The 26,546-nt window shown below is 41.2% G+C and overlaps 1 protein-coding gene across 9 annotated transcripts in view; it reads right to left on the bottom strand.

Annotated features, from left to right (window-relative positions):
• Nucleotides 1-526: 526 nt before the first annotated feature.
• Nucleotides 527-26,546, bottom strand: part of LOC140740230 (zinc finger protein 474-like) — a 57,843-nt gene continuing 31,823 nt past the window's right edge. For 6 of the 9 annotated variants that reach the window (XM_073069339.1, XM_073069382.1, XM_073069321.1 and 3 more), the window contains 4 exons: nucleotides 17,474-17,660; nucleotides 13,654-14,394; nucleotides 8,990-9,170; nucleotides 527-760 (listed from right to left, as the gene is read on the bottom strand). In XM_073069339.1, coding sequence (XP_072925440.1) covers nucleotides 618-760; nucleotides 8,990-9,170; nucleotides 13,654-14,007 — 678 coding nt within the window. In that variant the 5' untranslated portion in view covers nucleotides 14,008-14,394; nucleotides 17,474-17,660 and the 3' untranslated portion in view covers nucleotides 527-617. The remainder of the gene's footprint in view (nucleotides 761-8,989; nucleotides 9,171-13,653; nucleotides 14,395-17,473; nucleotides 17,661-26,546) is intronic. The other 3 variants (XM_073069388.1, XM_073069364.1, XM_073069356.1) reach the window with 2 other exon arrangements.

The following is a 26,546-nucleotide window of genomic DNA, read 5'->3' as shown; positions in this document are numbered from 1 at the left end:
TAGAGTAGATGCCAACTATGCAAATAGCATTACACACATGTTGAATATTTCACAAACAACTATTGAATTATTTAATAGGGACGTCAGCAGAGAGACAGCGTAAAGACAGAGTTGGATGGCATCATTATACCAGGTTTACAAATGGTGTAGCAAGAAGAGGAAGAGGTGTGGATAACATTGTTTGTTGGAGTGGCTGAAACTTGAAGTACACTCAGAAAGATTGTGAGCGGCTAGAAAGAGAATACTTTCTATTTTATTTCTTGAAACAAAAGGTCATGGATTTTAAAACCCTGAACTGAAACTTTGCAGATTTAGAAACTTCCATTTTGAGAGTCTCTGCTCTGATATCATCATTCCCCCATTCCTCCAATCTTTGCTGGAATTGGGCAACATGTTCACTGGAACAGCTGTGGAGTTTCATATCCAATTTCTGAAGCAACAATAACTGAGAACTTGATTTAAATTGTAAAGAGTTACTAAAAATCACAACCACTACACAGAAGCCAGAAATAACAATTTATTTATTTTCTGCTTTATGTCAGTTTATTAGAGTAAATGAATTATACCCGACAGTCAAGTATCATTCCTTGGTTGTTTGGCTTTATTCGGCAGCTTGATTACTTCGGTTTACACGAACGCTGGTGGACAATCAATCTGTCTGGGAGGAAAGTACGGCCACAGATGTCACAAGGCACCAGCTGATCTTGGGAGCTTCTCCAAGCTGCCTCATTTAAAGCATCAAGATCATATGTTCCTTTACCTGGAAAGGAAAGAAATAAACACATCATTACTATGTGCAAAACAAGTCTAATGAATATTTTAGGTGGACCATTTTAACAAGAGAAATAAAGCCTCTATATTTCATCTACTTCATGATATCAGTTATTAATTACAAGCAATATTTGTCTATAGATCCTGACTTTTCAGTATTTATGAAGCATTTGATTGGGGCTATTTTGCAGAAATGAAATAGCCATTATGCTCTGGCACTAATTTCTATCACTATTTCCTCAGGAGTGGTGAAGGCGGCTTTTGGTACATTGGGTTTCATCAGTCAGGGCCTTGAATTGGGATGTTTTGCTGCATTTATACAAAGCACTGGTGAGACCACATTTGGAGTATTGTGTTCAGTGTTGTGGTCACCCTGTTATAGGAAAATTGCCATAAAGCTGGGAAGAGTGAAGAGGCAATTTACGAGGATGTTACCAGGACTCAGAGGACTGGGTTATGGATAAAGGTTGATCGGAATAGGACTTTATTTCTTGGAGTGCAGGATTTAGAGGGATGATGCACTTATTTTTCCTAGGATTGTGGAATTAAGAACTAGAGAATGTAGGTTTAGTGTGAGAGGGACTAAAATTAATGGGAACCTGAGCAGCAGTTTTTACACCAAGAGTGTGTCTGTACAAGTTTCCAGAGGAGGTAGTTGAGGTATATATAAACCATAAAACAATTACAGCACAGAAACATCCACCTTGGCCCTTCTAGTCCATGCTGATAACTTACTGTCACCTAGTTCCACCTACCCGCACTCAGCCCATAACCCTCCATTCCTTTCCTGTCCATATACCTATCCAATTTTTTTTAAATGACAAAATCAAACCTGCCTCTACCACTTCTACTAGAAGCTCATTCCACACAGCTACCACTCTCTGAATAAAGAAATTCCCCCTCGTGTTACCCCTAAGCTTCTGCTCCTTAACTCTCAACTCGTCCTCTTGTTTGAATCTCTCCTACTCTCAATGGAAAAAGCTTATCCACTTTAAGTCTATCTATCCCCCTCATAATTTTAAATACCTCTGTCAAGTCCCCCCTTAACCTTCTATGCTCCAAAGAATAAAGACCTAACTTGCTCAACCTTTCTCTGTAACTTAGGTGCTGAAACCCAGGTAACATTCTAGTAAATCTCCTCTGTACTCTCTCTATTTGACATTATATTGACAACATTTAAAAGACATTTGCTTTATACATAGTTAGGAAAATTTTAGAGGATATGGACCAAATATAAGCAAATGGGATTTGCTTAGGGGGCACCTTAGTCAGCATGGACAAGTCAGGACAAAATGCACAACTCACATAAGACGATGATATAATCGCATCATATAATACGGTAATAATAAACCTGAATTCTAATTCTGGCTTGTTCCCATGCTATATTGTTCTATGACTACAATACATCCTCGAAGAATAAAAGTAGCCATAAGTAAACACAGATCCTTGATGCTTCTAGGAGCAAAAGTGTTATCGAAATTATTATCGGTTTGGGATATATCAGGACATTATCAATTAATTTATGCAGGACTATGGAAATAGCAAGTTAACTTCCCTCCTTTCATGCTTGCCAGCTTCTATGTTACTATAATAATAATGGCTAGAACTCTAGCAAAATCTGATTTACGGAAGACAAGACAATCTGCTGATGCTCGAAATCCAAGGCAATATACACAAAATATTGGAGGAACTCAGCAGACCAGGCAGCATCTATGGAAAACAGTAAACAGTCAATGTTTTGGGCCAAGTCCCTTCAGCAGGACTGGAAAAAGAGCTGAGAAATCAGAGTAAGAAGGTGGAAGAAGTGCAAGGTGATAGGTGAGACTGGAAAAGGGGGAGGGGTGAAGTTAAGAGCTGCGTAGCCTTTAGGTGAAAGAAGTAAAGGGCTGGAGAATGGCTTACAGAACTAAGGTTGAATGTGTATTGTGAAGAAGTGGGATTTTATTCAAAACTAAAAATAAGGATTTCACCAAAGAACAATTTTCCCACCTTCACTCGGCAGTCAGCTCAGATAGGAAAGAGGAAATACAGGTGATGATGAGTGAAGGAAATCAACTGGCATTACAGCATCTGATGATTACACTACATTAAAAGACCATCGGCATACCAACTGGATTGTAAATAGGATTATTATGCTACCAGATGACAGAGGTGGACCCTGCCCGACCAGGTTCATAATCCAGATTGTAAAAGAAAATTATGTTTTGTAAATAATTTCTAAAGGTTCTGCTTATGAAATGAAATTTCAAGGGTGCATCTATTGTATATTCTTTCCAAAGTATTGGAAAATATAATTAACAGAACCAGTATAAAATTTCCAGCATACAGAGGCAGGCAGGTACACTTAGTATCTCGGAACCCCTATTATTTAACCGAAAAATAAGGAATTGTTCCTGACTCTTCGAACAGCAGGGGTTCCAGTCAGTTATTGAGACCTATGCTCAGTAATTGTTTTGGCATTACTGGTGTCCTGTTTACAGTGGAATGCTTCCTAATTTCTAATTTCTTCTTAATAAAGACAGCCCACAGCACCAGTGGTAGATTGACCACTTAGTTTTCTCCATCCTCTCTCCTGGTGAAAAATGGGAGTTTCCTTTCATAGAACATGACTGACATGTGCCTGTATCAGTCATCCACCTACTTGTGCCAGAATAATAAATGGATTTAAAAAAGAAAGATTAGAAGCAAAGACAGTAAGAAAACTCTGGCTGCAGGATCCAAGGATTAAAATGACATAGTGCTCTTCATCATCACCTTATTGAAGCACATACGACTTGCCAGGAAGCCATGTCACGAAGCACTAAATTTGCTCCTTTCTCTGACAATTACAAGTGAGCTGTAGGAATCAATGCTCTATGCTTTGCACTGAAGATGAACAAGAGATCACTGGATTTCTGGTACTGCCAATATCATACCCTCTCTGTTTACAATAAATTGGTGCGGAGATACTAAGCAAGTTTTTGAAACAGTAAGGCATTGGGGAGCACAAAGGATGCCAGCAGCAGAAGAAGAAGATAAGAAGGCAAATATTCTGCTCTGGAATGTATCAGCCTGGGCTACATGAACATTGAAAGTCAGATTCCCTGGTCCTAGGTGTTTACAAGAAGGATGTTTGCAGAACATTACATAAATGTGCGGGCACAGGGGATGGCAATATAAGATGCAGTAGATATCAAAACAGTTGCAGAGTCTGCCAACTATGATGCACAGATTTTCAGAAACTTTTAGGATGGTGAATTGGCAATTTGGGTATTTCTCACATTTCCTTACTACATTGAAGGAAGGCATTTGGACCCACTGAATCTGTGCTGGCTCTCCAAGCATTCCCTCACTTACTTATCTGTAACCTATTCTCTCTGATTCCCATTAATTGCCCTTTGTTTCTCGTACCACTCACTAGTACTAGGAATAATTTATGTGGTCAGAGAACCAAACAACCAGCACAGCTTGAGATTGGGGTGGGGGGAAGGTGGAGCATTCAGGGGAAAAGCAAATAACCATAGCGAATGTCTACAAACTCCACACATTGAGCAAAGCAGCAGCACTACCTGCTGTACGTGTGCTGATTGAAAAAAGGCATAAAGATGAAAGGCCAAAAGTAAAGATAAATATTTGGTATAAATTCCATGTTAAATATGTTCCATATGAATGTCTTTTGAAATAAAATTTCTATTGTAGAGAATGTAGTAAATATGAGCGATTTAAATCCCTGAGAATCCTCCCATATGGCCTGTTTTTAAAATGATCTTATTGTGATGTCCGATCCTTTCTTCTTGTTCCACGGGCCACTGTTTGAATGTTCTGAATAGGCCTGACCTGCTGGATCTGGTCTTCATCAGACCAGCTGTTGAGCATTATTCACGACAGTTAAACGTCCAGGATTCAATTGAATCGCTCACATATTCCACACTATAACTAACTGATTCTTCCAACTAGGAAGAGGCTAAGTTGGAAATCTATTGATGCACAAGGGAAGCTGGTTCCATTTGACCATATTTGTAAATAATTTCGTCTGTGTTGATTCTCAGTGACATTGTACAATTATTTTCATTGAAATTTGAAATACATCAGTGTCCATGCAAGCATAGTTAAACTTAGATCAAAAGGCTAATACAATTTCTGTGCATTGTCAACAAGATTAATGGAAGTACAAAGATCAAAGCACTTGGTGTGACTATCAACTAAATTCATTTTAAAGAGGCGATGATGTGGAGTTTGTTTTGGATCCATGGATACAAATAACTTGGCGGCAGAGTGAATTTGTCATGATTGGGGATGAAGTTAATAACAAAGGAAAGGTGTGCCAGCTACAACTATTGCTTGTTGCTAATTGCAAATTGTAATCTTGACGAATATTTGTTTAATATATTATGCTACACAGAAGTGTATAAAAATGGAAACTGACTTGTGTAGAATGTGTTTATATTTGGTTTTGACTTAAAAATGTAATAAATCTTTTCTTTAGCTTATGCAATCCTAAAGATTGAACAATCATTTACTGGATTGAAGAAAAAAACATCAATCACCAGCTTTTGTTGATTGGATGGTTGGCTGGCTGTGATTCAGAACGTGCACCAAGACAGTGAGCGAGTCAGCCTATTTTATATAACCATGCCTCCCACTACTTGAGATCTGAATTTTCAACATCTGCAATGTTGGTTCCCTCATCAGCTGTGGTTTTGATCTTGCACTAGAATTCAGAACATCAAAGGTACTAACATATGAAGTCAATTCCTTAGTTTTCAGAGGTATTGCCAGTAACATTGCAAGTAAGGGGAAGTATTAGTGGCTAACAGCTTAACATAGAAGTGGCTTGAGTCTTGCATGGTGAGATTTAATTTCCTATCATATTCATTTTTAAAGTAATGAATAAACTAATCAGTCTGAAGACTGTTTTACATGCATTGGGCATCTGATTAGACTTAATGATCAAGAGAAACACAGCTCTAGCTGCTGAAACAGCTGTCTTGAAATCAGAGACAGTGTGATAGAAAAGCACATTTCACACCAACTGCACCATCAAAATATTCCTGGATAAAATGTTGGAAAGTGAGCAAGTTACACAATGAAGAAACCTTAACCAATTTAGCTGGAAAGATCATGATGTTACAGAAATAGCTCTCTCATCTATCCTTTAAGTGAAAAATAAAATGATAAAATGTGATTTAAGTGACATGGAAAGGTAAAGTTCATCACTTAAGCAAGAGCATATGAAGGATGAAAAAATATTGTGTGAACCATATAAAAACTCTTCACTAGTCCACAATGTAATAATGAAAAGGGGGAAGGCAAATAATGGTTTAATATGTTTTAAAGTTTGTTGTAATATATAACCAAAAGCAAAACAGTGTGACACTTAGGACAATGTATCAATATTGATGTAGGATGAAAAATGCCTGCTAATGAAATTCATTAAATAATCATTTGTAACTCTGCAAATGAAGCAGACCATTCCTAGATAACATCCGGGCATGGACGTAGAGTGATAAGTGCACCATAAATCTACAAGACCATGACTTTCTCTAGTGACCTTCCCTTGACAATCAGTGGCATGGCCATTGCTGAGAACCCCACCATTAACATTCTCATGCCCACAGTTGATCAAAAATCCAAATGGATCAGCAAGGAAAGAAAAGCAAGAACAGCTGAGAGGAAGCAAAGTGTCTGACAGGACAGGAAAGTGGATGGTAAGGGTGAGGAAACAAGTGTTTGTGTGATGATGGTTAGAATCTGACAAAGAGTCTGGGGACTGAGCTTCTCCCAATATTTAAGAGGAATCTGGACAAATATATGAATCATGAAGACATTGAAGGTGACAGACCATGTGCCAGAGGTTCAGATCAGTATAGATGGTTACTCAGTGGTCTGCTCGGACATGGTGGGCCACAAGGCCTGTTTCTGTGCTGTTTGAACCCATGGCATTATGAGTATGCATCATTTATAAGATGCACTGCAATTACCACCCAGGCACCTCCGAAACCCATGGCTTCTGCCACCAATTCGGGCAAGTGTAGCGTGCACATGGGAATACCATCACATGCAGATTGTCCCCCAAGTCACATGCCACCCTGACTTGCCAATTCTTCATCATCCAACCCAGCAGGTTTGTGGGAGTGTCTTCAAAGGAGCTCCAGTAGTTTGCCAGTACCTTCTCAAGTTCATAGAAATTATCACCCTTCCATCAGTAGATCCACTTTCATATTATCAGTTCACCCAAAAATTTACTGACCACAGTGACCACAGCTTTCAAGTACTCTCTGCAACATACAGCATCCTCATCTTCTCATTGCATTGGCGCTACTTGGCTTATTACTTGTACCCAAAGGTAACTTGTTGCTCTTTGCTTCCCCAAGACTTCACCTATGTACAAGTATATCTTCCCTTATAAATTTAAATGCTGGAGCATATTATAAGTAAAATATAGACACCAAAGATACATGCTCCTTCCTTACATGTTAGAATTTCATGTTGCTCATATAACATGTGCTGTGTAACAGGGATATGGTCGGGACAGTGAGAACAGGTGTTTCAAGCAACAGAATGGCAGGTGTAATACCTACCTGAAGACCTCTAAAGATGAGAAGTAGATTGTGGTTTGTAATTGGTTTTGTTGGCGGTTAACCAGTAAACCATAAGACACAGGAGAGAATGAAGCCAGCTGGCTCACCAAGTCTGCTTTGCCATTCTATCACGGCTGATTTTTTATCCCTCTCAACCCCAGTTCTCCTGCCTTCTCCCCGTAACTTCCGACAACCTTAATAAGAAAGAACTTAGCAGCCTCTGCATTAAATATACCAGCGGCTTGGCCTCCACAACTGTCTGTGGCAATGAATTCTACAGATTCACCATCCACTGGCTAAAGTGCTTGTACTGGTTTTGAATGAAGCAGGATCTGGGATGATTGGCAGGATAGGAAAAGAAATGTGTGCAGCTGGAGAGTACTGTCAACAGCACCTTTAATCTTAGAATGTCTTGTATAAATGTGGAACCCTTGTTTAAAAGGGTAGGAAAAAAAAGGCAGGAGACCACTGGCTGGTGAGTCCGATATCAGTGGTGGGTGATTCTGAAGAGATGGTAGGATTCAGTACAGTTACCATTGCTTTGTGCGTGGGGAGTCAGGTCTGAAAGATCTCTGCAGCACACACAAAATGCTGGATGAACTCAGCAGGCCAGGCAGCATCTATGGGAAAAAAGTACAGTTGACATTTCAGGAGAAAACCAAGCATTTTGTGTGCGTTGCTTGGATTTCCAGCATCTGCAGATTTTCTCTTGTGTGGAAGATCTCTTGGAGTTCTTTCAAGGAGGTAATAGGGGTAGGGCATGGATGTCTGTATGGAAATTAGCCAAGTCTGGGACAAGATCCCTCATGGTGAGCTAGCCTGCAAGGTTAGATTGTATGGGATCAATGGGAAGATAGCAGATTTAATTTAGTGGTAGGAAGCAGAGAGTGAAAGTCGACAGTTATTTCTTGCTCTGGATGCCTGTGCCTATTGGTGTGTCACAGGATTTGGTGCTGGGACCTTTATTATTTGTAATTTATACAAACAGTTTGGATGTAAATATACAGGGCATGTTTATAGAGTTAAGTTTGTGGATGGTGCTAAAATAGGTGGTATTGTAGTATAGAAGGTTGTGAAAAATTACAGAGGGATCATGATCAGCTGGGTACGTGGGCTGAGGGACTGGCACATGCCTTTCAATTAAGATAAATATGAGCTATTGCATTATAGGAGAAACCAGAATTGGACTTTTACAGTGAATAATCAGGCCCTGGAGAGTCTTATGTAACAAAGGGATCCATCAGTTAAAGTATATAGTTCACTGAAATTGGCATCATAGGAGAATAGAGTGGTGAAGAAGGTGTTTGGTGCGATGGCCTTCATCAGGGCATTAAGTACAGGAGGTAGGAAGTTATGTTGCCGTTATCTACTTTCTGAGGCAATTTTACATGTTTAATGTACAGCCAATTAGGTGGAAATTTCAACATGAGGTATGAAAATATGAATATAACCCCATTAAAATCAAGCTGCCCAGGAAAGATAATTTGACACAGGAAGTGTAAATTAATGACGTGCGTCAGAAACGCCTTTTTGTAACAGTAACTGACTGCATGAAACAAACTATTCGGAAACAAACTTGAAATGCTGATATCTTGCCAAAAAATTTATAATCCTGATATAACAGAAACATTAAAGAATTACTTCTAATGTGCACCTACCCTTGATAGGCCTGACTTCAGGTTTTTTGGGTTCAGGCCTCCTGAGATGCTTTGGAAGCTGATCATTTTCAATGTGCCATTTTTTCAAACACTGGGGCTCATGGATACTTATTGATGTAGTTCCATATTCGCGACCACAAATGTAGCAGAACACTGTTCGTGGACGTCTAACTGCTGGTGGCTAGAGACAGTTGTAAAATGTCAGTCTTCTAATACTAAACAAAATGTACTGTATTATTCAAAAGCCACAATGCACTAAGAGTATGGGCCTGGGACTGAGCTAAACTGGGCAGTAACATTATGATTGCACCAGTAGATTTGCTTGCCCAATGTCTCCCATCCACTCAATAATGTACTGGTTAGGCACAGGAGTACATTCAGCCAGAGACTCATTCCACCAAGATGCAACACTGAGCGTCATAGGAAGTCATTCCGGCCTGTGGCCATCAAACTTTACAACTCCTCCCTCGGAGTGTCAGACACCCTGAGCCAATAGGCTGGTCCTGGACTTATTTCCACTTGGCATGATTAACTTATTATTATTTAATTATTTATGGTTTTATATTGCTATATTTCTACACTATTCTTGGTTGGTGCAACTGTAACGAAACCCAGTTTCCCTCAGGATCAATAAAGTATGTCTGTCTGTCTGTCTGTCTTACACTTCCCAATCTAAACAAAACCTTCAGATGGCAAGACTAAACAATGATGTGAATATACTCATGTCATTGGATGGCTTTGTTAATAGGTTCAAATGCATATTCAGAGACACACTTTCATATTGTTGTAGCAACAGACCAGACTGGAATAATTAAGTCAGATTATTTATGTAATAGTTGAGGAGTAATTCCATACACTGAATTAATGACTACGTGAGTAAGCATGTCAACTTTTGTTTTAGCAGAAATATGCATGAACCTTCAAGTTTACCGATGGTAATACTGCAGTAGATGTGATCTCAGGCATTGATTAGTTGAGTTACATTGAATGAGGTAGAGAGCTTAGTAACATGATGTCATGACAGCAACCCTTCACCTTCCCTGTGTCAGCAAAACAAAAGAACAAAACAGAATTGACTTCAGGATGGAGATCGATCCACATGTACCTGTCTACATTAATGGTGTTGAGCTTGAGAGAATGGAGAGCTTCAAGTTCCCAGAAGTGACCATCATCCAAGCTTGTCCAGGTCCAACCATGTAGATATTACAGCCAGGAAAGCTCACCGACAGCTCTGTCAACTACTCTGCTTCCTTAGGAGGCGATAGAACTTTGGCATGCCCCTCTTGACTCTTACCAATTTTCATCAAAGTACCACAGAAGGTATCTTATCTGGATGCAGAACTGCTTGGTATCATAACTGCTCTGCACTTTACCACTAGCAACTGCAGAACACACAAAATGCTGGAGGAACTCAGCAGGCCAGGCAGCATCTATGGAAAAGAGTACAGTCCATGTTTCAGGTCGAGACCCTTCAGCAGGACTGGAGAAAAAAGGAGTAAAATTAAAAGGTGGGGGAAGGGGAGGGGGAAACACAAGGTGATAGGTGAAACCGGGAGGGGGAGGGGTGAAGTAAAGAGCTGGAACTTGATTGGTGAAAGAGATACAGGCTGGAGTAGGGGAATCTAACAGGAAAGGACAAAAGGCCATGGAAGAAAGAAAAGGGTGGAGAAGCACCAGAGGGAGTCGATGGGCAGGCAAGGAGATATGGTAAGAGAGGGAATTGTGAAGGGGGTGGGCCATTACCAGAAGTTTGAGAAAATGATGTTCATGCCATCAGGTTGGAAGCTACCCAGATGGAATATAAGGTGTTGTTCCTCCAACCTGAGTGTGGCCTCATCGCAACAATAGAGGAGGCCATGGATAGACTACATGGAATGGGAACGGGAAGTGGAATCAAAATGGGTGGCCACTGGGAGATCCTGCTTTTTCTGGCAAATGGAGCATAGGTGCTCGGCAAAGCAGTCTCCCAATCTATGTTGGGTCTCACTGATAGACAGGAGGCCACACCGAGAGCACCGGACACAGTATATGACTCCAAAAGACTCGCAGGTGAAGTGTCACCTCACCTGGAAGGACTGTTTAGGACCCTGGATGGTAGTGAGGGAGGAGGTATAGGAGTAGGTGTAGCAGTTGTTCCAAAGATAAGTGCCAGGAGGGAGATTAGTGGGGAGGAACAAAAGAACAAGGGAGTTGCGTAGGGAGCGATCTTTGCGGAAAGCAGGAACTGGAGGGGAGGGAAAGATGCACTTGGTGGTGAGATGGCAGAAGTTGTGGAGAATTATGTGTTGGATGCTGAGGCTGGTGGGGTGGTAGGTGAGGTCAAGAAGAACCCTATCCTTGGTAGGGTGGTGGGAGGATGGAGTGAGAAGACGTGCGTAAAATGGAAGAGATGCGGTTGAGGGCAGCGTTGATAGTGCAGGAAGTAAAGCCCCTTTCTTTGAAGGAGGAGGACATCTCCTTCATTCTGGAATGAAAAGCCTCATCCTGAGAGCAGATGCAGCGGAGATGGAGGAATTGAGAGAAAGCATTTTTACAAGTAACTGGGTGGGAAGAAGTATTGTCCAGGTAGCTGTGAGAATCTGTGGGTTTATGATAGACATCAGTGGATAAGCTGTCTCCAGAGATAGAGAGAGAGAGATCAAGAAAGGGGAAGAAGGTGTCGTAAATGGACCAAGTAAATTTGAGGGCAGGTGGAAGTTGGATGCAAAGTGGATGATGTCGACGATGATAAGTTCTGCACGGGTTCAGGAGGCAGCAACAAGGCAGCCGTCGAGGTAGCGTAGGAAAAGTGGGGGACAGTCACCAGTGAAGGCTTGGAACATAGGCTGTTCCAATAGCCGACAAAAAGGCAGGCATATTTGGGGCCCATTTGAGTGCTCATGGCTACATCTTTTGTTTGAAGGAAGTGGGAGCAGCCAAATTATTAAGAGTGAGGACAAGTTCCACTAGACGGAGGAGAGTGGTGGTGGAGAGGAACTGGGTGGCTCTGGTGCCCAGAGAGAAACGGAGAGCTTTGAGGCCTTCCTGGAGTGGGATGGAGGTGCATAGGGACAGGACATCCATAGTAAAAATAAAATGATGGGGGCCAGAGAACTTGAAATCATTGAAAAGATCAAGAGTGTGTGAAGTGTCATGGATGTAGGAAGACAAGAAACTGCAGAATTTTGGACATAGCTCAACACATCATGGAAACCACATTTCCTCTATAGACTCTGTCTCAGCCAGCATATTCAAAGACCTCGTCCACCTAGACATTCTCTTCTCTCCTCTTCCATTGAGTAGACAATATACAAGTTGAAAGTATGTGCTCCCAGGCCCAAGAATAGCTTCTGTTCTGCTGTTATGACAATTAAATAGTTTCCTGGTACAATAAGTTGGAACCTTGATCTCACAATCTACTTTGTTATGATTTTGCACTTTATTGTTTACCTGCACTGGACTTTCTCCGTAACTGTTATTGTTTTACCTTGTTCTACCTCAATGCATTTTATAATGGTTTTATCTGAATGAACAGTATGGAAAAACAACTTATCTCAGTACATATGACAATCATCAATTAAAACCTAAAACCAGAAACCAAAAAACCTTGTTGTCACTTAAACAATGTATAAATGTGTATATAAGTTCCATGTGAATTTTTTTTTGTGTTTCCTTGGTGGTACTCTATTTGTATGTGACTCTCTGTAAAATGATCCTCTAAAGTTTCTCGTGCTTCTTGTTAATGAAAGATTTACTCTTCAAACTAGGACAAACAAGTTTTGAGAAATTTTCCTCTAACTTCCTTGTGTTTCCCATACTTTTTCTGACATATGACTTCCTGCTCCCTGTTTTCAGGAGGATTTCAGTACTTCTGTTACGCAGGTAAAGGTCAAAGGGAAAAGAGGCAGTGCACTTGTACTGAAGATGACAAGTACAAGTCCTGCCTGGGTTACAAAAGGATTCCGTACCTGCAAAGTGATGCAACCTACCAGCTTGCAAGCAGGAAATGCAGCCCCAAAGTGAGTTCCCACCGAGCAGAAGACACCTGCAGCCGGAAAATCCATCCCATTAGTCTCCCAAGCACTCATGTACATAAGACAGGCATTAGTAAACTAGGGAGTACTTGTAGAGGGTTGGAGCAGGTGGCTAAGGAAATGAGGAAAGCACAAAAGCTTGGAATTCTCAGTATTATTTCAGAGTATATTTAATAGATGAAGTTCTCGAGCATACAATGGTTTAATATCAAAGCCCATCCATATTTACATCCAATTGCTTATAAATGTGAAAAAAAAGAATGGACTTCATCATTCTGCTGGGATTTACATCAACTAGTAATTATTTAGCAATGACATATACAAGTTGTTCCAATCTTTCTGATTTGGAGACGTGCATTCTCAATGCCCAATTCGCAGTAACTGATATTCGATGCTATACCACCCAGCTGCTCATTATTCAACACTCTTGTACAATTAAATGACACCCTGACTATTAACATATTGAATTAAGATCCTTGTCCTCAGACCCACTGAAGTCTTTGGTCACCTTATATTTACAATCTTTATGCTTCTTTGAATGCAACAGCATCCTCTGGGTCAGGCTTTCTAGGTACTGTTCACTCATTCTGCTTTTCTTTGACTTGGGAATATATTGGAAGTACTTGTTAGAAGAGGTACTGAAACACTTACAGATTTGTAACTTGTGCTTGACTGAGGTATTTTCGATGATGTGCCTCCATCAGTTGATTTACAGCTTCTCTGGTGCACGGAAAGTTGATCAGGTGGGAATGTTTGACCACAGTTTTCGCAGGGAATGAGCTGGGCATTTCCGCTTGTGAATAGTGCTGCGTTTGCAATGTTATCATCAAGTGAACCATCTACTTTTACAGGCTGTGGTTTTTTGGGTTCTGGTCTTTGTTGGTGCTTTGGTAATTTCTTATTCTCAATTCGCCAGTTCTCCAGGCACCGAGGCTCATGAATGACAATTGAATGCAATCCAAATTGCTTACCACATATATAACAAACTCTCTGAAGTTTTGACATTTCTTTTGTTTTCAGATATATTGAACTACTGTTGTGGAAAGTTTTTCAATTAAAATTCTTGAATGATAGTTGACAATTTGCTATGGATATCCAATAAATGATGATGATTATATGATTTGAGTTTTTATACGAGTAGATGTTCGTGTTTAAATGAGTGTGAAGGTAAGTTTAATGAGTCGATTATGTCTCCACATGAAGATGTCCTATAACTATTTCTGTTTGCTTCATTTTAAAGCTTGATCAAGATGCATCAGATAAGATTCATTTTTTCCCACAATTCAGACATGCAGATAATTGTCTGCAATTTGAGTGACTTGTCAAGTGATCTGGTCTTTTTTTCAGAATTTGTAGTAGGGATGGAAGGTCCTGAGGCTTCATAGAGAATGTCTGCAAAATAGATACAATGTTTTATTGGGAAGCAATATCTTTTATAATTATCACATGGTATTTACAGAACGTTGTTTAGTTCCTCTTAAAAAATTCATGCAACACAGTTTAAGCCTTTGAAAGTATAAAATAACTTAATTAACATTTTTATGATCAATGGAAACATTAAAAAATATCAAAAGTATATAAAGCATGTTTTGCATTTTATACATATTTCTATATTAATATTATTTGATTTTGTTTATGACTGATTTGAGGTAGGGCAGAATCATTCCAAAGTTATTAACTGCTAGCAGGAGCTTTTTTTGAAATACAGTCTTATGGACTACTATCACCCAATTCACCCCACTTGAAGTTACCTTATCCAATTATGAATCTTCTAACAGAATGACACGATAGTCACAGAACAGGTCATTTAACCCTTTAATTCTGTGCCATGTTTCTAGATGAGCACTGTGCCTTTCCCACTCATCTGCCTTTTCCCAAGGTAATGCAATTTTGTTTCTTTGAAATATTGATCCAATTCTCATTTGAAAGATATGACTGAATGTTCCTCTATCAACCTGTTACATAATACATTCCAGATGCTAATAGCTCACTGACTTTCCTTTTTTGCTTGCTTCAGTCATCTTAACTTTATGTCTGGTTCATAATTCTTCAACTAATTGGAACCATTTCAATCCATCCTGCCTAGACTCCTCATTATTTTGAGCATCTCTGTCATATCTACTGTCAATCTTCCCAATGAAGAGCAACTCATTTACTCTTTCCCAATATTAACCCCTTATTACTCCAGTATATCATTCCTAACCTTTCATATCCCTTCTATTGTGGAATTGCTGGAATTGTAATCAATGTTTCTTTTGTGGGATAGCTAGTAATTCATAGTAGCACATCAAAGTTCCATATGCAGATAAATTGGAAACACAAATAATAGTTATGGTGTAGTTCCTACAAAGTATAAAGGACCAATTTCTAACCCAAGATGTAAAGCATCTAAAAAAGGAGGATTTGCTATTGGATTTCTTAATGGAGACTGAAATAGAACAAGTAAAAGTAAGGAGATATCTAAACAAGAGGGAGTTTTAGATGAAAGAGAAGGACATAATTATGATAAAGCAAAGTTTTGAGTAGCTGAAAATAAAACTAAATAGAACCACAAGCAAATAATCAACAATATTGACAATCAATAGTGAAGAACATTTAAATAGTTTTCAACTGCATACAGGAAAATTATATTCCACTAAAACAGGTGTCCCCAACATTTTTATGCCATGGACCAATACCATTAAGCAAGGGGTCCATGGACCCCAGGATAGGAACCTCTGTACTTAAAGGAAAAGAAAATCTAACACTCACAAAACTCTTTGGAAGAAAAATGTATCAGAGAACAATGAAGTACAAGGAACGAGGTGCACAATACGCACACAGATATGAAAGGATTGCACTTTAAGAGTGAATACTGAGGATTAGGAAAGAAGTCAAGAACAGTTCTGGTCACTTCAAAACAGGAAAGATGTGGATGCTATAGAGAGGGTGCAGAAGAGATTTACAACGATGTTGCCTGGATTGGAGAGCATGTCTTATGAGAATAGACTGAGTGAACTTGGCCTTTTCTCCTTGGAGCGACAGAGATGAGAAGTAACCTGACACAGGCATATAAGATGTTGAGAGACATTGATTGTGTGAATAACCAGAAGCTTTTTCCCAGGGCTGAAATGACTAACATGAGAGGGCATCGTTTTAAGGTGCTTGGAAGTAGGTACATGGTGGGGGGGGAAGTAAGTTTTTTAACTCAGAGAGTGGTGGGTGTGTGGAATGCACTGCCAGCGAATGTGGTAGAGGCAGATACAATAGGGTCTTTTGAGAGACACTTAGATAGGCAGATGGAGCTTAGAAAAGTAGAGCACTGTGTGGTAGAGAAATTCTAGGCAGTTTCTAGAGTAGGTTACATGGTCGGCACAACATTGTGGGCCGAAGGGCCTGTAATGTGCTGTAGATTTTCTATGTTCTAATTAAGAAGGCAAGGAGGAATTATGAAACCAAATAAAGCAGTAAACTATTTCACAGATACATTGTTATAAAATAAAGGATGGTATAGGAATGAGGGATAGAGTAGATATTAATAAGCCCATCTGTGAAGCAAAGCTGAAATACTACATCATCACTTTGCTTTAGTATCTTCCAGGGAGATACAGTGTTGAAATCGATAAATGATGAAGTGTCTGTACTTAAAATTAGAAGTTTATAAAGAATAATTATTCAAACCCAAAGAGGGAAGAACCCCCGATCCCAATGGAGTAAATAGTGTTGATGTATTTAGGGGAAGGCCTGAAGAAAAGAGGATAGAAGGCTACACCAATCGATTTAGAGGAAGAAAGTTCACAGGAAGCTCCAAATGCTGTTTCTGGTATCCAGTATAATACTTGCTTTTATACTTCATACCTCAGACCCTATGAGCTACATTTTTTTCACTTTCTGATTTTGCTCAGCTGCTGTAGAAGATTTATACACCCATATCTATCTGCACACCCGATCATTTTAGAAATGTACCATTTTTATTTTCTTCCCATCGGTATGTATGTCTGTCAGTATTACATTTCAAAGGCCATATTCAGTCTGTGTGGATATAAGACCATTTCTTCCTCACTATATATAGCTTTAGCGCCCTCTGCAAATTCTGTAATTTCTCTGTGTACATGAAAATTCAACCCATATGACAGAGAAAACAACAAGTCCAAAATAAACCATGTGGAACACCATCTCCCAACTTTCCTCTACTCCAAAACAAGGATTCATCAGCACTGAAAAGGGCTATGACAGGGGTTGAGGGGGTGGGGACTATTCAGCTTGCTTTTGACAGATAATGGATGGGCCACATGGCCCCCTCCTGCTCTCTCCAACTCCTTAACTTTCCAATTCTGCAACTCTGTGAATGAAACTTGAGGCTAAAATCTGAATGCTTGGGTCATGGGGTAGCTATACACTGAGGATTTGTCAGTAGGACGAGATACAACAAATATCAACGTTGCAATCACTCGAAGCATCTAATATTTCGCTGCGCGCACAAATTACTAACCTTGTTCCTTGCATAGTTCACTGACCTTGCATCACTATCAGCTTCTAGCCATTGCCTCCCTGCGTCCCATGACAAACCGTGAGCCCGGTGTTGAACCTGCCACTGGATCCCATCAGCAGGCTCGCCAGGCACAGGGAGGCAGTGTTCCATTGCAACCACGGCAACCATTGCGCTTCCAGGTGGTTCCCTAGCAACACGATTAACACAGCATGGTAGCAGGTTGCGGAGACTTCGAGAAGGCAAACATACAGTACTTTGCTATGGTTACTTTGACCGAGGGCAAGGTCCTTGTTTACTGACAGATTTGAACTTAACTTTTTGTCAGAAATGTTTTAAAATATTTCATACTTCGGTCAATTAATGTAGTCCATATCTTGGGATGAGTGCAGGTTTATAATACTACGGGTTGTTTGATTTAAATGTACGGAGAGCACATTTGCGGAACGGCAAAAAAGTTCAAACAGTAGCATAAAACGAGCGTAATGCATTCTCGGGCTGTGAGTTAAGCACAGACCGAGAATCTGTCGGCATTAACATGAAATACAACCCTTACTGAGGAACCTGTTGATAAATGTAAAGTGGAAATAATGCAAAGTAGATCGATGTTATCTGCAAATAACCGCCCCTTTGATTGAGGCACGCTGAGGTTACATTTTGGACAGTTTAGGCTGTTGCAAAATATCAGACATGGAGAATCAGAGAGATCAGGTTAAAGAAATTTGTGAGGCTGACACAGGAAACGGCGAATGCTGGAACCTGGAACACAAACTACAAATCTAAGATGCTGGCAAGTGTTTTGATGTTGAAATGAGAAGCAGAGACGGGAAGGACTTCATCTATAGGAGCTTTACACACTGTCAACAAGAAACGTCGGGAGGTGACCAATAAACGCATTTCCAAGAGCAAGCCTCACTGTGTCGTACAGTACGAGAAAACAGCGGTTCCGCTCGAACAGGGTTCAGGCGAGATATTCATGCTCGTGTATCCCTGGAGAGAGCACACGGGCCACTGGCTCTCTGCATTCCGGGGACTGGTGGGGGCCGCAAGGACTTCACTGCTTTCGGGGCAAGAATGGCAATGGGTTAATGTGATGTCCATTTTGTAAACACTAAACTGAGAACGTTAATAAACCTCCCTTTCTAAAATTAAGAGAAAACATAACGAAACTCCATAAATAGCGTGAGCTGTTTACTAGTTAATGAGCACTGTGGTCCTTCTAATTCCAGTTCATAAATGCAGCTTTGCAGCGAACACAAACCACAGCAGCAATCACAAACGTGATTGAAGGCACGCACACACACATAGACGTGCCTACAAGCGTTCCTACATAGAGAAACATGCAGGGCCAAGACACGAGAAATTAATCTGAAAATCTGGCGTAAAACACATAAGAACGCTGGAGGAACTCCAAAAGTCAGGCAGCAGATACGGAGGGAATTCGTGGTGAAACTTTTGCACGTGTACTGGGGTACAAAGAAAACCTTGCACACTGTTCGTACGGGTCAATTCATTACAACAGTGTTTTGAGGTAAAACAAATGCGGAATAAAAATGCTCAAGTTACAGAGAAAGTGTAGTGTAGATAGGCATAAGGCCATAATGAGGTAGACTGTGAGCTCAAGAGTCCTTGGGAACCGTCCAATAGTCTTCTAACTTCTGGATGGAAATTGACCTTGAGTTTGGTGATATGTGCTTTCAAACTTTTGTATATTCAGCTTGATGGGGGGGGGGGGGCGAAGAGAGGAGAGAATGCCTGGGATGGGCGGGGTCTTTGAGTATGCTGGCTGATTTACCACGGCAGTGAGAAGAGTCGGCAGAGTCCGTGGATTGGGCGCTGGTTTCCATTCAGTACTGAGCCGTGCCCCTAACTCTCTGCAGTTTCTTATGGTCATGGGCAGAGCAGTTGCCTTAACAGCCATGGTGCATCTAGTTTTGATGTCAGCTTTGGTAAGACTAGCAGCTTAGTGGAGTGTGTCACCAGGTGCTTAAGTTGACAACCAGAACGATCCGAGACTTTTTGGACACTGCCAGAATCCCAGTGGCGGGAGGAGGAATGATGTTGCTGTTCTGTGGAAGGACATGATTCTACACCCACAATGCCATTGACACCCTCCTGGTATCGGATATCCAACGTGATTACTACCTGGCACGATCCAAATTGTGGCACTGCTATCACTCCTTCAAATCTGCACTGGATGGCAACACTTACCCCCGAATGGCAATTCTCTTCTCCTGATAGGTACATCTCTGCCAGTTGAGAGTAGCAAAGAGCAGCAGAAATGCCCATTGGCATCAGAGAGCCTTCTGCCTCCAGGATACAAGGGGTATTTTCCTGCTCAGTATGATGCCTTGTGAGAGGTTATGGATATGAGGGTGAGCAATGGAAGCAGGAGCAGGGCATTCAGCACCTTTTTCCTGCTCCACCATTCAATAAGACCATGGCTGAACTATTACTTCAGCACCAGTCCCATATTCCTTGATTTCCTTAATATCACATGCACACTCTCCTGTTTCCTGTGCTGAGGTCGAGAGGATTGATAGCTTCAAGTTCCTAGCCATGAACATCACCACGGCCTGTCCTAGTCTAACCACATTGTCATCATGGTTAAGGAAGCTCAGCAGTGCCTCTACTTTCTCTGGAGGTAAAAAGAAATTAGCATGACACTTTGGTGTGCACTAATTTTTATCAATGCACCATTGAAAGAAGCACAGCAACACCGTCATGGAAGCACAGGTAAGAACTGAACATTATCCATGACCTTTACATGTACTATGTGTATCCAAGTGCCCCCAAAATGCAGAGTAGTAGATTGTAGAGATGTCTTCTAAGTAACTGAGTAATCTTTAAAAATAGCTCAGCTGCAGTTAATTGAACACCATAAAAAACTTGATCCTTGGAAGTGCAATCATCAAATTTCCAAACCAGGAAAACAAATCTCAACTGCAAATATTCCAACCATACATACAAAATAATGGAAGGATCATCAATTCAGGCAGCATCCATGGATGGAAATGGATATTCAATGACAAACATTGACTGGAACTCCAATACTCCAATGAGCATTGAATGACAAATGCATATCCCAAGTGTCTAATGCCTTAAGTGAAACAGCATAGAAACATAGAAAAACTACAACACAATACAGGCCCCTTGGCCCACGATGCTGAGCCGAACATGTACTTACTTTAGAAATTACCTATGGTTACCCATAGCCCTCTATCTTTCTAAGCTTCATGTACCTATCCAGGAGTCTCTTAATAGATCCTATTGTATCTGGCTTCACCACCATCTCCGGCAGCCCTCACCACTCTCTGCGTAAAAAAACTTACCCCTGACATCTCCTCTGTACCTACTTCCAAGCACCTTAAAACTGTGCCCTCTCGTGATAGCCATTTCAGCCCTGGGAGAAAACCTCTGACTATCCATACAATCAATGCCTCTCATCATCTTATATACCTCTATCAGGTCACCTCTCATCCTTCATCGCTCCAAAGAGAAAAGGCCAAGTTCACTCAACCTATTCTCGTAAGACATACTCCCCAATCCAGGCAACATCCTTGTAAATCTCCTCTGCATCCTTTCTAGTTTCCACATCCTTCCTGTAGTGAGGTGACCAGAACTGAGCACAGTACTAGCGACACAAAAATTGTTTGGTTGAATTCAGGAAACTCCACAGAGGAACATTGTCTCATTTTTTAACTGCATTGCATTTGATGGTTTCTAAATGACAACAAACTGAATCTGAATCTGAAATTAACAACAAAGTGTATTGTACTGTAAGTTCATTACAAATACACGTTGACAAGAATATAAATGTTATTCTATGCCATAAATATATATTATGAACTCGTCTCTCTCTTTATAGATCTCAATAGACAATAGACAGTAGGTGCAGGAGTAGGCCATTTGGCCCTTCTAGCCAGCACTGCCATTCACTGTGATCATGGCTGATCATACACAATCAGTACCCCGTTCCTGCCCTCTCCCCATATCCCTTGACCCCGCTATCTATAAGAGCTCTATCTAACTCTCTCTTGAATGTATCCAGAGACTTAGCCTCCACTGCCTTCTGGGGCAGAGCATTCCACATATCCACCACTCTCTGGGTGAAAAAGTTTTTCCGCATCTCTGTTCTAAATGGCCTACCCCTTATTCTTAACTGTGGCCTCTAGATCTGGACTCACCCATCAGCGGGAACATGCCTCCTGCCTCCAGTGTGTCCAATCCCTTAATAATCTTATATGTTTCAATCAGATCCCCTCTCATCCTTCTAAATTCCAGTGCATACAAGCCCAGTCGCTCCAATCTTTCAACATATGACAGTCCCGCCATTCTGGGAATTAACCTTTTGAACCTATGCTGCACTCCCTCAATAGCAAGAATATCCTTCCTCAAATTTGGAGACCAAAACTGCACACAATACTCCAGGTGGGGTCTCACCAGGGCCCTCTACAGCTGCAGAAGGACCTCTTTACTCCTATACTCAGTTCCTCTTGTTATAAAAGCCAGCATGCCATTAGCTTTCTTCACTGCCTGCTGTACCTGCATGCTTGCTTTCATTGACTGATGTACAAGAACACCTAGATCTCGTTGTACTTCCCCTTTTCCTAACTTGACTCCATTTAGATAGTAATCTGCCTTCCTGTTCTTGCCACCAAAGTGGATAACCTCACATTTATCCATATTAAACTGCATCTGCCATACATTTGCCCACTCACCCAACCTGTCCAAGTCACCCTGCATTCTCATTACATCCTCCTGACATTTCACACTGCCACCCAGCTTTGTGTCATCAGCAAATTTGCTAATGTTACTTTTAGTCCCTTCATCTAAATCATTAATGTATATTGTAAACAGCTGCAGTCCCAGCACCAAACCTTGCGGTACGCCACTGGTCACAGCCTGCCATTCCGAAAGGGACCCGTTAATCGCTACTCTTTGTTTCCTGTCAGCCAGCAAATTGTCAATCCATGTCAGTACTTTGCCCCCAATACCATGTGCCCTAATTTTGCCCACTAATCTCCTATGTGGGACTTTATCAAAAGCTTTCTGGAAGTCCAGGTACACTACGTCCACTGGCTCTCCCTTGTCCATTTTCATAGTTACATCCTCAAAAAACTCCAGAAGATTAGTCAAGCATGATTTTCCCTTCATAAATCCATGCTGACTCGGACTAATCCTTCTACTGCTATCCAAATGTGTCGTAATTTCCTCTTTTATAATTGACCCCAGCATCTTTCCCACCACTGATGTCAGGCTATAATTCCCTGTTTTCTCTCTCCCTCCTTTCTTGAAAAGTGGGACAACATTAGCCACCCTCCAATCAGCAGGAACTGTTCCTGAATCTATAGAACATTGGAAAATGATTACCAATGCATCCACGATTTCTAGAGCCACCTCTTTAAGTACCCTGGGATGCAGACCATCAGGTCCCGGGGACTTATCAGCCTTCAGACTCAATAGTCTATCCAACACCGATTCTTGCCTAATATAAATATCCTTCAGTTCATCCTTTACCCTAGTTCCTTTGGCCACTATTACATCTGGGAGATTTATAGCTTGTTTGGGAGATAGCTTGTTTAGTGCACAAGATCTGCTTCCAGGAACAAAGGCACTAAGGAAATCAACACCAAAAGGGGTCATTATAGCATTATATTTGGAGAGCTATGTAACAGACAGCACTGCCATGGTGGAATTTAGCACAGATCCAGCAATGAATTGTTCACAACTCTCAGTACAGCAAGGCTTCCTGTGAGGGCTAGTGCTGACTGCGCTGGGACAAGCAGTGGGGCTCCTCAGTGCTGAGATGTGGGGCGCTGGCGTCCACCCTGGCCAGCACACTGAGTCCAAGCCCTTGCTAGAGACTGCTGTCAGAACTAAAGGTCTGACAGACAGCATGGATCCCAAGATCTCTCTCATCACCTTCTATTGAGAATGACAGAAGCTATTGTCTTCCTGTCTCTTTGTTTGCCTACATAGGTCTGCACAGCACAAGAATTTCTCTATAGTAACAACTTCAAAGGACAATGACCAATATTGAACCTGTTGCCATGGATAAATCTACAAGCTGGGGACAGCTGTTGAATGGTGGGGGTCAGCAGTGTCAACCAGACCTAACAGAAGACAAGGAGAGAGGCCATTGCATCGATTGCATCGTGGAGGGCTGACTGCACATGGAGGCCTTGTATTTGGGATCCTCATTCATCATTATCAGCAAGGCCTAGGGTCAATACCAAAGATTGAAGCCCGAATGTTGATTGGAAGTTCGGAATTCGAAGTCTAATGGCTGGAGCCCCGAGGCTGCTAATCTCTGCAAATCTGCTGGGGAAGTGGAAGGCCCAATGACTGCAAGTCTGAAAGCCAACGATGGCCTGTCTTGGGTTTGGAGGGGGTGTGTGTGTGTGTGTGTGTGTGTGTGTGTGTGTGTGTGTGTGTGTGTGTGTGTGTGTGTGTGTGTGTGTGTGTGTGTGTGTGTGTGTGTGTGTGTGTGTGTGTGTGTGTGTGTGTGTGTGTGTGTGTGTGTGTGTGTGTGTGTGTGTGTGTGTGTGTGAGTGTGTACACGTTGGCTGTTAATGCCAATGATGTATGTTTCAATGTACATGTGATAAATAAATCTGAATCTGAAGAAGCTACTGCCAGTCCTCAGCCACAGATTGTATTTACCATGCCAGTCAGGGACATTCCTGGAGTTGTACATCTCTGTTCTGAGTGGCAGCACCACTCACCCAAGCCCTACACACCTCAACTGCAGCCTTACTCATCGCTGGGGGAATGCCAGCAGAAGGTAGCCATTGGCATTAATTCTCCAGGTTATCCTGTGCAATATTGCACAGTCTATGCAGATGCTTTTCAGAACTGTTTGGATTGGAGGACCAAGAGTGGTAGCCAAAGATGGGGTACCACTGTGCTGTCCACATTGATGGTCAGATTTATTAGCTAACAATCTTATTGATTCCAATCAAGATTGAAGTTCTAAATATAATAGGAGTTGCTTTTATTATGTTGTATCACATTGCACTATGGAGTACAGATTTTTTTACAAAATTCTCTTTTAGCACTCTTTCCCTTTCCTCTTTTAATCGTACCTTAACTTATTATTGGACTTCTTCACCTTTGCTTCAACTATCCACATCCAATGCTGTTTTCCTCATTGATATCACTGAATGTGTGATTCCATCCCAGACCTAAATCCATCTTTCCTTCAATAAATTACTCATCAAATGGCCAACTGAACAAATCCCTTCTGACTACACAATGTCCATATCCTTCTATTTTCCTCACATTCATGTGCCTATCTAAACGTCTCTTAAAAATCCCTAATGCATCTGCCTCTACCAGCACCCAAGGGAACACATTTCAGGCACCCACCACTCTCTATGTGAAGAAGCTTACCCCTTTCACTTCCTTTGAACTTACCCCTTCTCACCTTAAATACATGCCCTATGGTATCAAAATTTCATCCCTGGGGATGTCTGTCTGCACTATCCAAGCCTCTCATAATCGTATAAATCTCTATCAGATCTCCACTCAGCCTTGCCAATTCAGAGAAAACAACTTAAGTTTGTCCAATATTTCATTATGGCACATAATCTAGTCAGCATCCCAGTCAACCTCTTCTGCACCCTTTCCAGTCTCGACATCTTCCTGTATTGGGGCACCCAGAACTGTATGCAATATGCCAAATGCAACCTAACTAGAGTTTTATAAAGCTGCAACAAAACTTACTGACTTTTGAAAAGAATGCCTCCACTACTGAAGGCAAGCATACCGTATTCCTTCATAACTACCCTATCAACCAGTGTAACCACATTCAGGGAGCTGTGCACTTGGATCACAAGATCCCTCTGCTTGTTAACACAGTTAACGGGCTTGCATTTCACTGTTTATAAAGCTGCAACAAAACTTACTGACTTTTGAAAAGAATGCCTCCACTACTGAAGGCAAGCATACCGTATTCCTTCATAACTACCCTATCAACCAGTGTAACCACATTCAGGGAGCTGTGCACTTGGACCACAAGATCCCTCTGCTTGTTAACACAGTTAATGGGCTTGCATTTCACTGTTAAAGGTCTCTCATTTGGCTAGGTTAAACTCCATTGTCATTTCTCTGCCCATGTCTGTAACAGATCTATATCTTTCTGCATCCTTTTCCAGTCCTCTACGTTATTCACAACACCACCAATCTTCATACAACCTGCAAACTACAAAGTGAGTAGAGCAGGGAGCTATGCATACCGCCTCGTGGTGCACCTGTGTTGATGGAGATTGTGGGCGAGATGTTGTTGCCAATCCAAAATGACTGGTAGCTGCAAGTGAGGAAATTGAGGATCCAATTGCACAAGGAGGTATTGAAGCTAAGGTCGTGAAGCTTATTTGATTAGTTCTGAGGGGGTGATAGTGTTGAATGCCAAGCTGATGTCGATAAAGAGCATCCTGATGTATGCATCTTTGCTCTCCAAATGTTCCAGGATTGAGTGAAAAGTCAATGAAATGTATCCACTGTAGAGCTGATTACAAATGTGCAACCTTTCACATTTGGCTGGGTTAAACTCCATCTGCCATTTCTCTGCCCATATCTGCAAGAGATCTATATCCCACTGTTCTATGCCAGTCTTTCATGCTATTCACAATACCACCAATTATTGTATCATTTGCAAAATTACTAACCCACACATCTACATTTTCATCCAGGTGATTTATATACATCACAAACAGTGGAGGTCCCAGTACAGATTACAGTAAGAACAGTACAGTACTTACTCCCAGTGAGAGTAAGCATTTGGCACAGACTAGAAGGGCCGAGATGGCCTGTTTCTGTGCTGTAATTGTTATATGGTTATATGGTTACAGATCCCTGTGGAACACCAATAATCACAGACCTCCAGCTAGAATAGGTTCCTTCAAACAATATGCCATGGGGAACCCAGTTCTGAATCGAAATGGCCAATTCACCATGGATCCAATACATCTTAATCTTCTGTATGAGCTTCCCATGAGGGACTTTGTCAAACATCTAAAATCCATATAGAAAACATTGATAGCTCTGCATTCATCAATTAGCCTTGTCATTT

Source organism: Hemitrygon akajei, chromosome 2, assembly GCF_048418815.1.
Source record: "Hemitrygon akajei chromosome 2, sHemAka1.3, whole genome shotgun sequence".
Taxonomy (NCBI): Eukaryota; Metazoa; Chordata; class Chondrichthyes; order Myliobatiformes; family Dasyatidae; genus Hemitrygon; species Hemitrygon akajei.
This window is presented reverse-complemented; position numbering and strand designations above follow the sequence as displayed.